This window comes from Aotus nancymaae, unplaced genomic scaffold (genome assembly GCF_030222135.1).
Source record: "Aotus nancymaae isolate 86718 unplaced genomic scaffold, 86718_ANA_hifiasm-v0.15.2.pri h1tg000004l, whole genome shotgun sequence".
Taxonomy (NCBI): Eukaryota; Metazoa; Chordata; class Mammalia; order Primates; family Aotidae; genus Aotus; species Aotus nancymaae.
Genome location: NW_026988415.1, coordinates 24,958,652 through 24,972,292, shown reverse-complemented (window position 1 = coordinate 24,972,292; position 13,641 = coordinate 24,958,652). Strand labels below are relative to the sequence as shown.

General features: G+C 41.4%; 1 protein-coding gene across 2 annotated transcripts in view; it reads left to right on the top strand.

Annotated features, from left to right (window-relative positions):
- Positions 1-13,641, top strand: part of XIAP (X-linked inhibitor of apoptosis) — a 52,935-nt gene that overhangs the window by 27,812 nt on the left and 11,482 nt on the right. For both annotated transcript variants that reach the window (XM_012475416.2, XM_012475407.2), the window contains 3 exons: positions 2,273-2,372; positions 4,472-4,550; positions 5,920-5,962. In XM_012475416.2, coding sequence (XP_012330839.1) covers positions 2,273-2,372; positions 4,472-4,550; positions 5,920-5,962 — 222 coding nt within the window. The remainder of the gene's footprint in view (positions 1-2,272; positions 2,373-4,471; positions 4,551-5,919; positions 5,963-13,641) is intronic.

Sequence of the window (13,641 nt, the reverse complement as noted above, 5' to 3'; positions counted from 1 at the left end):
AGTAGCTGGGATTACAGGCATGCGCCAACACACCCGGCTAATTTTGTATTTTTAGTAGAGACGGGGTTTCTCCTTGTTGGTCAGGCTGGTCTCAAACTTCCCACCTGAGGTGATCTGCCGGCCTCAGCCTCCCAAAATGCTGGGATTACAGGCACACGCCACCATGCCCAGCTAATTTTTTGTATTTTTAGTAGAGACGAGGTTTCACCATGTTGACCAGGATGGTCTCGATCTCTTGACCTCGTGATCCACCCACCTCAGCCTCCCAAAGTGCTGGGATTACAGGCGTGAGCCACTGCGCCTGGCCCGCACTTTTTTTTTTTTTTTGAGACAGTCTCACTCCATTACCTAAACTGGAGTGCAGTGGCATGATCTTGGCTCACTGCAACCTCTGCCTACTGGGTTCAAGCTATTATTGTGCCTCAGCCTCCTGAGTAGCTGGAATTACAGGCACGTACCACTGCGCCTGGATAATTTGTGTGTTTTTTTAATAGGGACAGTGTTTTACCATGTTGGCCAGGCTGGTCTCGAACTCCCGACTTCAAGTGATCTGCCCACCTCAGCCTCCCAAAGTGTTGGAATTTCAGGCGTGAGCTACCATGCTTATCTTCACAATAACTTTATTTATTTATTTATTTATTTTTTTGAGACGGAGTTTCGCTCGTTACCCAGGCTGGAGTGCAATGGCGCAATCTTGGCTCACCGCAACCTCCACCTCCTGGGTTCAGGCAATTCTCCTGCCTCAGCCTCCTGAGTAGCTGGGATTACAGGCACGCACCACCGTGCCCAGCTCATTTTTTGTATTAGTAGAGATGGGGTTTCACCATGTTGACCAGGATAGTCTCGATCTCTTGACCTCGTGATCCACCCGCCTCGGCCTCCCAAAGTGCTGGGATTACAGGCTTGAGCCACCGCACGGCCCATTTATTTATTTTTTGAGACGAGTCTCACTCTGTCACCAGGCTGGAGTGCAGTGGCGCAATCTTAGCTCACTGCAACCTCCCCCTCCTGGGTTCAAGCAATTTTCCTGCCTCAGTCTCCCAAGTAACTGGGACTACAGGTGCGTGCCACCACGCCCAGCTGTTTTGTATTTTTTTTTAGTAGAAACAGGGTTTCACCATGTTGGTCAGGATGGTCTTGATCTCTTGACTTTGTGATCTGCCCGCCTTGGCCTCCCAAAGTGCTGAGATTACAGGTGTGAGCCACCGTGCCTGGCCCACAATAACTTTATAAAAAGAGCTAACATTAGAGAGTTTAGTTTGGCTCATGCTGTATTAAAATTGACATCTGCCTTTAGTACACAGAGTATATATATATGCAAGCTGCCTTGTATTATGCTTGGTGCTTCATATGAGTGCTTTTCAAATGAACTGTGGTAGACATGCCAGGAAGGGCCATTGGTGTGATTGCTTCTAAAGATGTTTTTAAAAATTATACCATTATGTATTTGACCCATTTATTTTAAGATTGAATAATGCCTTTAAAATATTATTTCAAAAGATTTTTTTTATGTATCATTATATAGTAATCTTGAAGGTTTGTTTAGTGTCATGTAGCTATAAATTAGAGAAACTTATCTCATAATTCCATTATGTAGAACTTTAATGTTACTAATACTTGGAAAATAACTTGTTTTAAAGTTTCACAGTTTGAAACAGTAAGTACAATATTGGTGGCCCAAATAACATACTAAAAAGAAAGTGTGCTGTGTGCGGTGGCTCATGCCTATAATCCCAGCGCTTTGGGAGGCCAAGGTAGGCGGATCATTTGAGGTCAGGAATTCGAGATCAGACTGGCCAGCATGGTAAAACCCCGTTTCTACCGAAAATATAAAAAATCAGCCAGGTGTGGTTGTGCATGCTTGTAATCCCAGCTACTTGGAAGGCTGAGGTAGGAGAATCACTTGAACTCAGGAGGCAGAGGTTGTAGTGAGCCGAGACTGTGCTATTACACTCCAGTCTGGGCAGCAGAGCAAGACTCAGTCTCAAAAAAAAAAAAAAAAAAAGAAAGTAGCAATCTTAATTTTTAACGTAAAACTTGGGCTGTTTTATTTTTGTTCTGTAAAAATACCTCAGACTGAATCAGTGAATTTAGTATTTCTTCCTCAAATGATAAAGATCGTATGTGTTACTTAGATGTGAATTTGAATGTCTTGTTTTAAGCTGTGAGATTTTCATGTTTTTTAGATGTGCTTAATTTTTAGGTGTTAACTGAATATTTTTATGTAAGCTTCTAATTGCACAAATACATATATTCTTGTGCGTTTTCTTAGGTGACGGTGATAAAGTAAAGTGCTTTCACTGTGGAGGTGGGCTAACTGATTGGAAGCCCAGTGAAGACCCTTGGGAACAACATGCTAAATGGTATCCAGGGTAAGATACTCAATTATTCATTCATTCACAGGCAAGTTTGATAGCATGCAGTGGGAGACTTGAATTACATTTTACCTCAACGATTTCTGCCTTCACTGTGGCTTGAAATTCATGCCAGATTTATAAAAATGAGGAAAAAACCCACCTAAGCCTTCTATGATGACCAAAACATCCACTGCTTATGTATCATATCTATGACATTCAAATTATCCCATTTATTTTTTATTTTATTTATTTAGTTTTTGAGACAGAGTCTCACTCTGTTGCCCAGGCTGGAGTGCAGCAGGCACAGTCTAGGCTCACTGCAACTTCCGCTTGCCGAGTTTAAGCGATTCTCTTGCCTCAGCCTCCCAAGTAGCTGGGATTACAGGCACCCACCACCACGCCCGGCTAATTTTTGTATTTTTAGTAGAGACAGGGTTTCACCATGTTGACCAGGCTGGTCTCGAACTCCTGACCTCAGGTAATTGGACTGCCTCAGCCTCACAAAGTGCTGGGATTACAGCTGTTAGCCACTGCGTCTGGCCAGATTATCCCATTTCTTTTCTTAGTTTTTATTTTTGAGACGAAGTTTTAACTCTTGTCGCCCAGGCTGGAGTGCAGTGGCACGATCTTGGTTCACTGCAACCTCCGCCCCTTGTGCCTCAGCCTCCTGAGTAGCTGAGATTACAGGTACCTGCCACCACGCCCAGCTAATTTTTGTATTTTTAGCGGAGACGGGGTTTCACCATGTTGGTCAGACTGGTCTTGAACTCCTTACCTCAGGTGATCCTCCTACCCTAGCCTCCCAAAGTGCTGGGATTACAGGCATGAGCCACCACGGCCAGCCTCTAAAATTTCTAATTTTAGTATATGTGCTGCCGAAGCGAGCACAGGTTATTCCCTTTCTAAATACAAATTAGGAAATGTGCACTCTTTTGTTGTTGAAAGTAGGCTCTTTTATGATCAGCATGAGAGCCCATATTGCCAAGGAGATTCCTTAAGAAGCCATCATACCCCTAGGAAATATTAATGTATCTCATTATCTCTGTGACACACAACTGTTCACATTTTAAAATCTCTGGACAGGGTGTGGTGACTCACTCCTGTAATCCCAGCACTTTGGGAGGCTGAGGTGGGTGGATTGCTGGCGCTCAAGAGTTCGAGATTAGCCTGGGCAACATAGTGAGACCCTGTCTCTACAAGAAATACAAAAGAATTTAGCCAGACATGGTGGCATACACCTTTAGCCCCAGTTACTTGTGAAGCTGAGGTGAGAGGATTGCTTCAGCTGGGGTGGCCGAGGTTGCTTGAGCTGAGATGACGCCACTGTGCTCAGTGCCACTGCACTCCAGCCTGGGCAAGAGAGTGAGACCCCATCTCAAAAAGAAAAAAAAAACAATATTTCGGAGCGATCATTTGAAAAGAAATCTTAGCCTTAAACAGCTTTAAAAGGAAATATTGAATAGCCTAAAGAATTCCTTTTTAATGGGCAATAGATTAATTCTCTAACTAAAACTTGTTAAGAAGATTGTCTGGGTGCAGTGGCTCATGCCTATAATCCTAGCACTTTGGGAGGCTGAGGTGGGCAGATCATTTGAGGTGAGGAGTTAGAGACCAGCCTGACCAACATGGTAAAATTCTGTCTCTAAAAATACAAAATACTAAAAATACAAAAATTAGCCAGGCATGGTGGTGCATGCCTATAATCCCAGCTACTGAGGAGGCTGAGGCAGGAAAATCACTTGAACCCAAGTGGTGGAAGTTGCAGTGAGTCAAGATCGCACCATTGCACTCCAAGCTGGGTGACAGAGCGAGACTCTGTCTCAAAAAAAAGAAAAAAAAGCCAAGGTGCTAATTTAATAACTTGTTTTAGAAAGTTCACAAGTTGATATTTTTTCCTCTACTAATATTAGCAGAGGTAACATAACAAAGGGAATTTTTTTAACCTTAAAATGACAGTCAGAGAGGGAACTGGGTAACATTTTACTTTGTGGCTCCTTAGAAGTATTGGAAAAACAAGTTAATGAAATTAATAGAATTAATATGATGGAGATTATATCTTTGCTTATACTTCACTAATTTATCAGCTACTAAAGTTTATCCTTTTAATTGTTTAGGTGTAAATATCTGTTGGAACAAAAGGGACAAGAATATGTAAACAATATTCATTTAACCCATTCATTTGAGGAGTGTCTGGTAAGTCTCATTATATAATTTATATTTTCAAATATTATATCATTTGTTTTATAGTTATTTCTTCATGCGAAATTCACAGTATAGTATAAATCAATTTATGTGTACGTTACATCAAAGCAAAAATTTTAAAAACAAAATAATAATAAATGTATGATGGGCTTTAAAGGTGAGAGCTAGCCAGGCACAGTGTTTCACGCCTGTAATTCCAACATTTTGAGAGGCCAAGGAGAGAGGATCGCTTGAGCCCAGGAGTTTGAGATCAGCCTAGGCAACATAGCGAGACACTGTCTCTACAAAAAATTTTAAAAACCAATTAGTCAGATATGCGGTACATGCCTGTATGTAGTCCAGCTACTTGGGAGGCTGAGGTGGGAGGATTGCTTGACCCCAGAAGGTCAGAGGATGCAGTGAGCCATGTTCACTCCACTGCACTCCAGCCTGAGTGAGAAAGCAAGACCTCTCTCTTAAAAAAAAAGAGAGAGAGAGAGAGGCTAAAAAGTGTTTTCTTATTCTTTACCTGAAGTAAATTTGTGAAGAGGGAATCAGGATAAACTGATTTAAGTATTACTGTAGGCAAAAATGGGCTTGAAGAACTAGAATACTAAAAGTCCCTTCGCCTTCTGAAATGAGGTATTTGTATAATATGCTTTGTACTTGTAAGTAGTTTTAAACTTTTTGCAGACAATATTTAAAATCTCAAAAATGTATCTGAATTGATAGAATGGGCTGAGCATGGTAGTTCATGCCTGTAATCCCAGCACTTTGGGAGGCTAAGGCAGATGGATCACCTGAGGTCAGGAGTTTGAGATGAGCCTGGCCAATATGATGAAACCCAGTCTACTAAAAATACAAAAAATTAGCCAGGTGTGGTGGTGGGTGCCTGTAATCTCAGCTATTTGGGAGGCTGAGGCAGGAGAATCACTTGAACCCGGGAGGTAGAGGTTGCAGTGAGCCAAGATCGTGCCGCTGCACTCCAGCCTGGGCAACAAGAATGAAACTCTGTCTCAAAAATAAAAAAAATTAAAAAATTAAAAAATTGATATCATGAACTGGGGTGGCCAAAGCATCAGTAATAGGTAGAAAGAACGCTGGACTAAAATGGGAGACTAGAGTTGCCCAAATGGCTCTACCTTAAAGTCATTCATTTTCCCTGGGCCTCAGCTTCTTGTTTGTAAAATGAAGGATTGGATTAGATAATCTTATAACTTCCTTCTAGCTCCATCAGGCTATGCCTCTTGTGAATATTCATATATTGAATTGAAATAAAGCCAATTTATTTTAAATTTATGATTAATTTAACTTTTCAAATTGAAATGATTGCCTCTACCAAAAATAATTCTAACTTTTACAATTCATATTTCTGTTATAGGTAAGAACTACTGAGAAAACACCATCACTAACTAGAAGAATTGGTAAATATGCTTGTTAAATTAAATATCCCTTTAATTTAACTGCCAATTTATTATAGTTATTATTTATGGGGTGGAAAGATAGGCATGTTCTTTCAAGGTCATCATAATATATTTATTTGAGATGAGATTACTATAAATTAAAAATTTAGGTGGGGGACAGTGGGTCATGCCTGTAATCCCAGCACTTTGGGAGGCCAAGGCGGGCAGATCACTTGAGCTCAGGAGTTTGAGACCAGACTGGGCAACATGGCAAAACCCTGTCTCTACGGGAAAAAAAAAAAAATACACACACACACACACACACACACACACACACACAATATATATATATATATATAAAACAAAAATTTTATTAAAAGGAATTTAATGAAGTACTTTTAAATTTCAGTCACAGGCCGGGCACTCTGGCTCACACCTGTAATCCCAGCACTTTGGGAAGTGGAGACGGGCAGATCACCTGAGGTCAGGAGTTCAAGATCAGCCTGGCCAACATGGTGAAACCCCATCTCTACTAAAAATACAAAAATTAGCCGGGCATGATGGTGTGCACCTGTAATCCCAGCTTCTTGGGAGACTGAGGCAGGATAATCTCTTGAACCTGGGCAGCGGAAGTTGCAGTGAGCCGAGATCATGCCAGTGCACTCCAGCCTGGCAATAGAGTGAGACTCCATCTCAAAAAAAAAAGAAAAAAAAATTCAGTCAGACGTTTCTGTATTAAGAATGTTAGTAGGCCATCAGATAGTTTTTCCAAGTTCAGGAGGAACACTCATAGGCTGTCTCATTACCATTTCTGCTAAAATCACGAGAAAGGGTGAAGTGTATTTTTGTCCCTGGGGTTCCTTAAGTAAGCCAGAATTATGAATTCAGTGTTATACTAGTGTGCCATTACCATGATAAGCCCTAATCCATCTTCTTCTTTATCCCATACTGTCATTGTACCTTCCCCAGCTTCTTCACAGACGTGTAAGGTTTGGTTTGTTTACCTCCTGTTACCTCATGAAGAAGTAAAGCTTTTAAAACTCAGAAAGTGGGCAGAGAAAGATAATAATTGAGCAAAGAAGACAGTTGTTATCTCCACTTTTCTATTTTCTTTTTTTTCTTTTTTTTTTTGAGTCAGCATTTCGCTCTGTCACCTTGGCTGGAGTGCAGTGGTGCGGTCTTAGCTCACTGCAAACTCCACCTCCTAGGTTCAAGCGATTCTCCTGCCTCAGCCTCCTGAGTAGCTGGGATTACAGATGCCCGTCACCATGCCCAGCTAATTTTTGTATTTTTAGTAGAGACAGGGTTTCACCATCTTGGCCAGGCTGGTCTTGAACTCCTGACCTCATGATCCACCCACCTCGGCCTCCCAAACTGATGGGATTACAGGAGTTAGCTACCGCGCCTGGTGTTATCCCCACTTTTCAGATGAAGAAACAGTCATAGAGGTTTAAGTGACTTGCCCACAGTCACATTACAAATCTTTAGTGGAACTAGGACTACAAGCAAGTTCTTCTGAATCCTACATCACACCGCAGATCTCATTTTCAACTTAGGCATCATATTTCAAAAGTAGTAGAAAGTTTAATTTTGAATGTATTTAGTGATTCCCCATTCATATACTGGTAGCATCATCTATTTAGTCTCTTAAGAATTACAAGGGCCTGGGTGCGATGGCTTACACCTGTAATCCCAGCACTTCAGGAGGCTGAGGCCAGTGGATCACCTGAGGTCAGAAGTTTGAGACCAGCCCAACCAACATGGTGACACTGGGTCTCTACTAAAAATACAAAATTAGCCAGGCATGGTGACTCATGCCTGTAATCCCAGCTACTTGGGAGTCTGAGGCAGGAGAATCGCTTGAATCCAGGAGGTGGAGGTTGCAGTGAGCCAAGATCGCACCATTGCACTCCAACCTGGGCAACAAGAGCGCAAACTCCGTCTCAAAAGAGAGAAGAATTACAAGGCAAGACAGTACTGTATAGGTATTCATAAATATGCTTGAGAAGGAGAGCTACTTTAATATTAGTTGATAATGGGTTTTATAATGGGCATGAACAATACAACCTAAGAAATCATTTAGTTTAGCCTATATTGTTAAAGTTTCTAAGAAACAAAGATACTATAGCACTTTGTTTTTTGAGACTGTCTCACTATGTTGACTAGGCTGAAGTACAGTGACTATTCACAAGCACGATCATAGCTCACTGCAGCCTCAAATTCCTGGGCTCAAGTCGTCCTCCTGTCTTAGCCTCCTGAGTAGCTGGGACTACAACTGTATGCCACCGCATCCAGCATCTATAACATTTCTTGATAATATCCTGTGGTATTTAATCATTGTTATGATGCATATTACTCTTTTTATGACTGAGACTTCTGGTTTATGGTCGATGTTTTAAAATTGAGATATAATTCATACATCGTAAATTTCATCCTATAAAGTGTATAGTGTTTTTTTTTTAGTATATTCACAAGGTTGTGCAACCATTACTACTATTTTTGTTATATATAAAAAATAATAAATTCAGCTGACTGCAGTGGCTCATGCCTGTAATCCTAGCACTTTGGGAGGCCGAGGTGGGCAGATCACTTGAGGTCAGGAGTTCAAGACTAGCCAGGCCAACGTGGTAAAAGTGGTAAAAGCCCATTTCTACTAAAAATACAAAATTGCTGGGCGCAGTGGTTCATGCCTGTAATCCTAGCCGTTTGGGAGGTCGAGGTGGGCAGATCACCTCAGGTCAGAAGTTCAAGATCAGCCTAGCTAACATGGTAAAACCCCGTCTCTACTAAAAATACAAAACTAGCTGAGCGTGGTGGCATGCCCCTGTAATCCCAGCTATTCGGGAGTCTGAGGCAGGAGAATTGCTTCAACTCAGGAGGTAGAGGTTGCAGTGAGCTGAGATTGCACCATTGCACTTCAGCCGGGACAAAAAGGAGCAAAACACCTCAAAAAGAAAAATTCGGCCGGGTGCGGTGGCTCACGCCTGTAATCCCAGCACTTTGGGAGGCCAAGGCGGGTGGATCACGAGGTCAAGAGATCAAGACCATCCTGGTCAACAAGGTGAAACCCCGTCTCTACTAAAAATACAAAAATTAGCTGGGCATGGTGGCGCATGCCTGTAGTCCCAGCTACTCGGGAGGCTGAGGCAGGAGAATTGCTTGAACCCAGGAGGCGGAGGTTGCGGTGATCCAAGATCGCACCATTGCACTCCAGCCTGGGTAACAAGAGCGAAACTCCGTCTCAAAAAAAAAAAAAAAAAAAAAAAAAAAAGACGGAGTTTCACCATGTTGTCAGGCTGATCTTGAACTCCTGACCTCAGGTGATCCGCCCACCTTGGCCTCCAAAGTGCTTGGATTACAGGCGTGAGCCACCGCGCCCGGCCGAGATTCTGTCTCAAAAAAGAAAAAACCACATAAATTCTGCTCCATGACTGCTTCTACAGAGCATGGCTACCCTCTATACAGCGAGTGGCATTACTACTCTTTAATTGCAAAACACTGTCATTACCCCAACAAGAAACTCCATACTCACCCATCAACAGTCATTCCCCATTGCCCACCCTGCCCCTAGGCCAAGGCAACCAGTAACCTACTTTCTGTCTCTATAGATTTGCCTATTCAAGACGTTTAATATAAATGGAATCATGTGATATGTGTCTTCAAGGTGCATCTATGTTGTAGCATATATGAGTACTTAGTTCTTTTTTATGGTAGAAAGAGTCCATTGTATAAATAATCTGACATTTTGTTTATCCATTTGTCAGTTGACATTTGGCTTGTTTCTGCTTTTTGACTATTATGAATGATGGTTCTATGAACATCCATGTATAAGTTTTTGTATAGTCATGTTCTTAATTCTCTTGGGTATATATCCAGGGATGGAATTGCTGGGTCATGTGGTTATTCAGTATTTAACTTTTGATAAACTACCAGACAGATTTCCAAAGTGACTGCACCCTTTGACATTCCTACCAGCAGTGTGTGAGGAGTTCATTTTCTCTAGATTCATTGTCTGTCTTATTTATCACAGCCATTCCAGCGGATGTGACATGGTATCTCATTGTGGTTTTGTTTTGCATTTCCCTGATGGTTAATGATGCTGAGCATCTTTTCATGTGCTTATTGGCCATTTGTAAATCTTTGTAGAAATGTCTCTTAATCTCCTTTGCCTTTTTTTTTTTTTGAGACAATGTCTTACTCTGTCGCCCAGGCTGGAGTGCAGTGGTACGATCTCGGCTTACTGCAGCCTCTGCCTCCTGGGTTCAAGCGATTCTCCTGCCTCAACCTCCCTAGTAGCTGGGATTACAGGTGCGCACCACCACACCTGGCTAATATCTGTATTTTTAGTAGAGACGTGGTTTTGCCATGTTAGCTAGGCTGGTCTTGAACTCCTGACCACAGGTGATCCATGCACCTTGGCCTCCCAAAGTGCTGGGATTACAGGTGTGAGCCACTGTGCCCAGCCCATTTTTAAATTAAATTAAATTAAATTAATTTATTTTTTGAGACAAGGTCTTGCTCAGTCACCTGGGCTGAAGCGCGGTAGTGCAGTCATACTCACCGTGGCCTCAACCTCCCTGACTCAAGCGATTCTCCTGCCTCAGCCTTCTGGGTAGCTGGGACTCCAGGTGTGCACCACCACCTGGGATTACAGGCACGCGCCACCATGCCCAGCTACATTTTGGATTTTAGTAGAGACAGGGTTTCACCATGTTGGCCAGGATGATCTCGATCTCCTGACCTCATGATCTGCCCACCTTGCCCTCCTAAAGTGCTGGGATTACAGGTGTGAGCCACGGCGCCCAGCCAGAATTTTTGCATTTTTTATAGAGACAAGGTTTCACCATTTTTGCCTTGCCTGGCCTCGAACTCTTGGGCTCAAACAGTCTGCCTGCCTCAACCTCTTAAAGTGCTGGGATTACAGGCGTGAGTCATGTGCCCAGCCACCTTTTTCACTTTCTTGTTGGTGTTCTTTGAAGCATAAATGTCTTTAATTTTGATGAAATTCAATTTATCTGCTTTTTGAGGTTTTGCTCATGCTTTTTATGTCACATTTAAGAAACCATTGTGGCCAGGCGCTGTGTCTCACGCCTGTAATCCCAGCACTTTGGGAGGCCGAGGCAGGCGGATCACGAGGTCAGATCGAGACCATCCTGGCCAACACCGTGAAACCCCGTCTCAATAAAAAAAAAAAAAAAAATACAAAAAGTTAGCCAGGTGTGGTGACGTGCGCCTGTAGTCCCAGCTACTTGGGAGGCTGAGGCAGGGGGAATTGCTTGAACCCAGGCGGCAGAGGTTGCAGTGAGCCAAGATCTCGCCACTGCACTCCAGCTGGGCGACAGAGCCTGATTCAGGGTCACCAAGGTTTATACCTATGTTGTTTTTTTTTTTAAGATTTTTATGGTATTAGCTCTTACATTCTGGTCTTTGATCCATTTTGAGTTAATTTTTGTATATGGTACCAGGTAGGGGTCCATGTTCTTCCTTTTTGTTTTTAGAAAGTTGAGTTTGAGATACCTGTAGGACATTGAAGAAGGGGCGTAATAAAACCTGTATAAATGAGAGTAAGATGATATTGGTAGGGGAAGCATCTGGAAAGACCATTTTTAAGAATGGTCCATGAGGGAATGGAAGGGAGCCACCAACATCTAATTAAGTGGGCAGAATTAAAGGAGCAACAAAACAAACTGGAAAAAAAAAAAGAAAACAAGTCAAAGATAAGAGAAGCAGGAAGGAGCAATGTCTAGTTGCCCTCTGGACATTTCCACATAGAATGCATCTCTAAAAACCACTTAGACTGAATCCAGTCCTGCACTTTTTTCTCCTATATTGGTTAATAGTACTACAGTTCACAAGGTTGCCCAGTAATTTATGTTTTTCCTAAGCTCTTTGCTCTCTGTAATCCTTTTACATTTAATTAATCATCAGATTTGATGGATTCCACCTTTTTAATGTTGCTTCAGACTTTCCCACTGATTCTGCTGTAGTTCAGGCCCTTATTTTTCATCTGGACAATTGTAGTCTCCTAACTGGTCTTTTGTCTGCATTATAACCTCCCAACAGAGTTTTTCTTTATCAAAACACAAATCTTAAGTTACTTTCCTACCATAAAAATGCCTTTTGTTATTTACTGTATATGTTCTTTATAATCACATCTCTACATCTCTTCCAGTCTCCTCTTTTTATTTATTTACTTATTTATTTAGATAGCATCTCACTTAGTTGCCAAGGCTGGTGCAGTCTCGGCTCACTGCAGCCTTCACCTCCCAGGCTCACAGGATCCTCCAACCTTAGCCTTCCCAGTAGCTGGGACCACAGGTGTGTGCTACCACACCCAGCTGATTTTTGTATTTTTTGCAGAGACAGGGTTTTCCAGGCTGATCTCGAATTCCTAGGCTCAAGCAATCTGCCCGGCTTAGCCTCCCAAAGTGCTGGGACTACAGACCTGAGCCACCATGCCCAGCCTTATTTTATATATATATATTTTTAATAGAAACAGGGTCATGCTTTGTTGACCAGGGTGGTTTCAAACTCCTGGCCTGAAGGAATCTCCCTGTCTTGGCCTCCCAAAGTGCTGGGATTACAGGTGTGAGCCACTGAACCTGGCCTCCTCTCTTTCAAAAAGCATCTATTGAGCTATAATGTACATACAGTAAAGTGCTTAATCATAAATTTTCTACTTGATGAATTTTAACATATATATGTTAAAGTATATATTAAGTAAATATATGATGAATTTTAACATATATATGTTAAAATATATATTAAGTAAAATATATATGTTAAATACATATTAAAATATATATGTTAAAATATATATATATATTTATCTGTGTAACTGTCCCCCAGATCAAGATATAGAACATTTCCATAACCCTAGAAAGCTCTTTCATGCTCCTTCCCTGTCCGTACTCACCCCCAAGTTATATTCTGGCTTCTATTACCATAGATTAATTTTGTTTATTACCATAGATTAGTTTTGAAGTTCTTATAAATGGACTCATGCAGTAGGTACTCTTTTGTGGCATAATGATGAATTATGATTATGTTTTACTCATTATACCTATGAGATTCATCCATATTGTCTGTGGCAATAGTGTTTTTTTTTTCTTGCTGTGTAGTGTCTGAATATACCACAATTTATTTATCTATTCACGTGATGATGGACATTTGAGTTGTTTCCAGTTTGGGGCTATTACAAATAACACTACTGTGAATACTCTTCTGCATATCTTTGGCAGAGATACATACTCATTTTTAATACCCAAGAGTGTAATTGATGAGTCAGAGGGTATAAGTGTCCTCTCTTAGCACTTCCCTACACATGCTGTGTTTCTACTTTGAGAATCATAAAAACAAGTTTCCATTGACTTTCTTGCCTTATCTAGTCCTACCCCCTCTGCTACAGAAATGAAGTTTGAGAGGTAGGAAATTGATCCATTCAAGGACATAAACTGGGACTTCCCTGATTTCACATCATTTTTCCTAAATAATTGCTAATGACTCAGTAATAACATCCACTCTTTAAGTACTTTAGTTTAATTGTTAATGAGTACAGCTAGATTCAAAAAAGTTCAGATTTTTAAAGCCCCTAATCTTGAATAATCCAAAACACTACAAAATAACTTACTCATTGCATTTACAATTAATTGCAAGATTCTGGAAGTGATTCTTCAGGGCCTGAATATTTCAAAAAATCT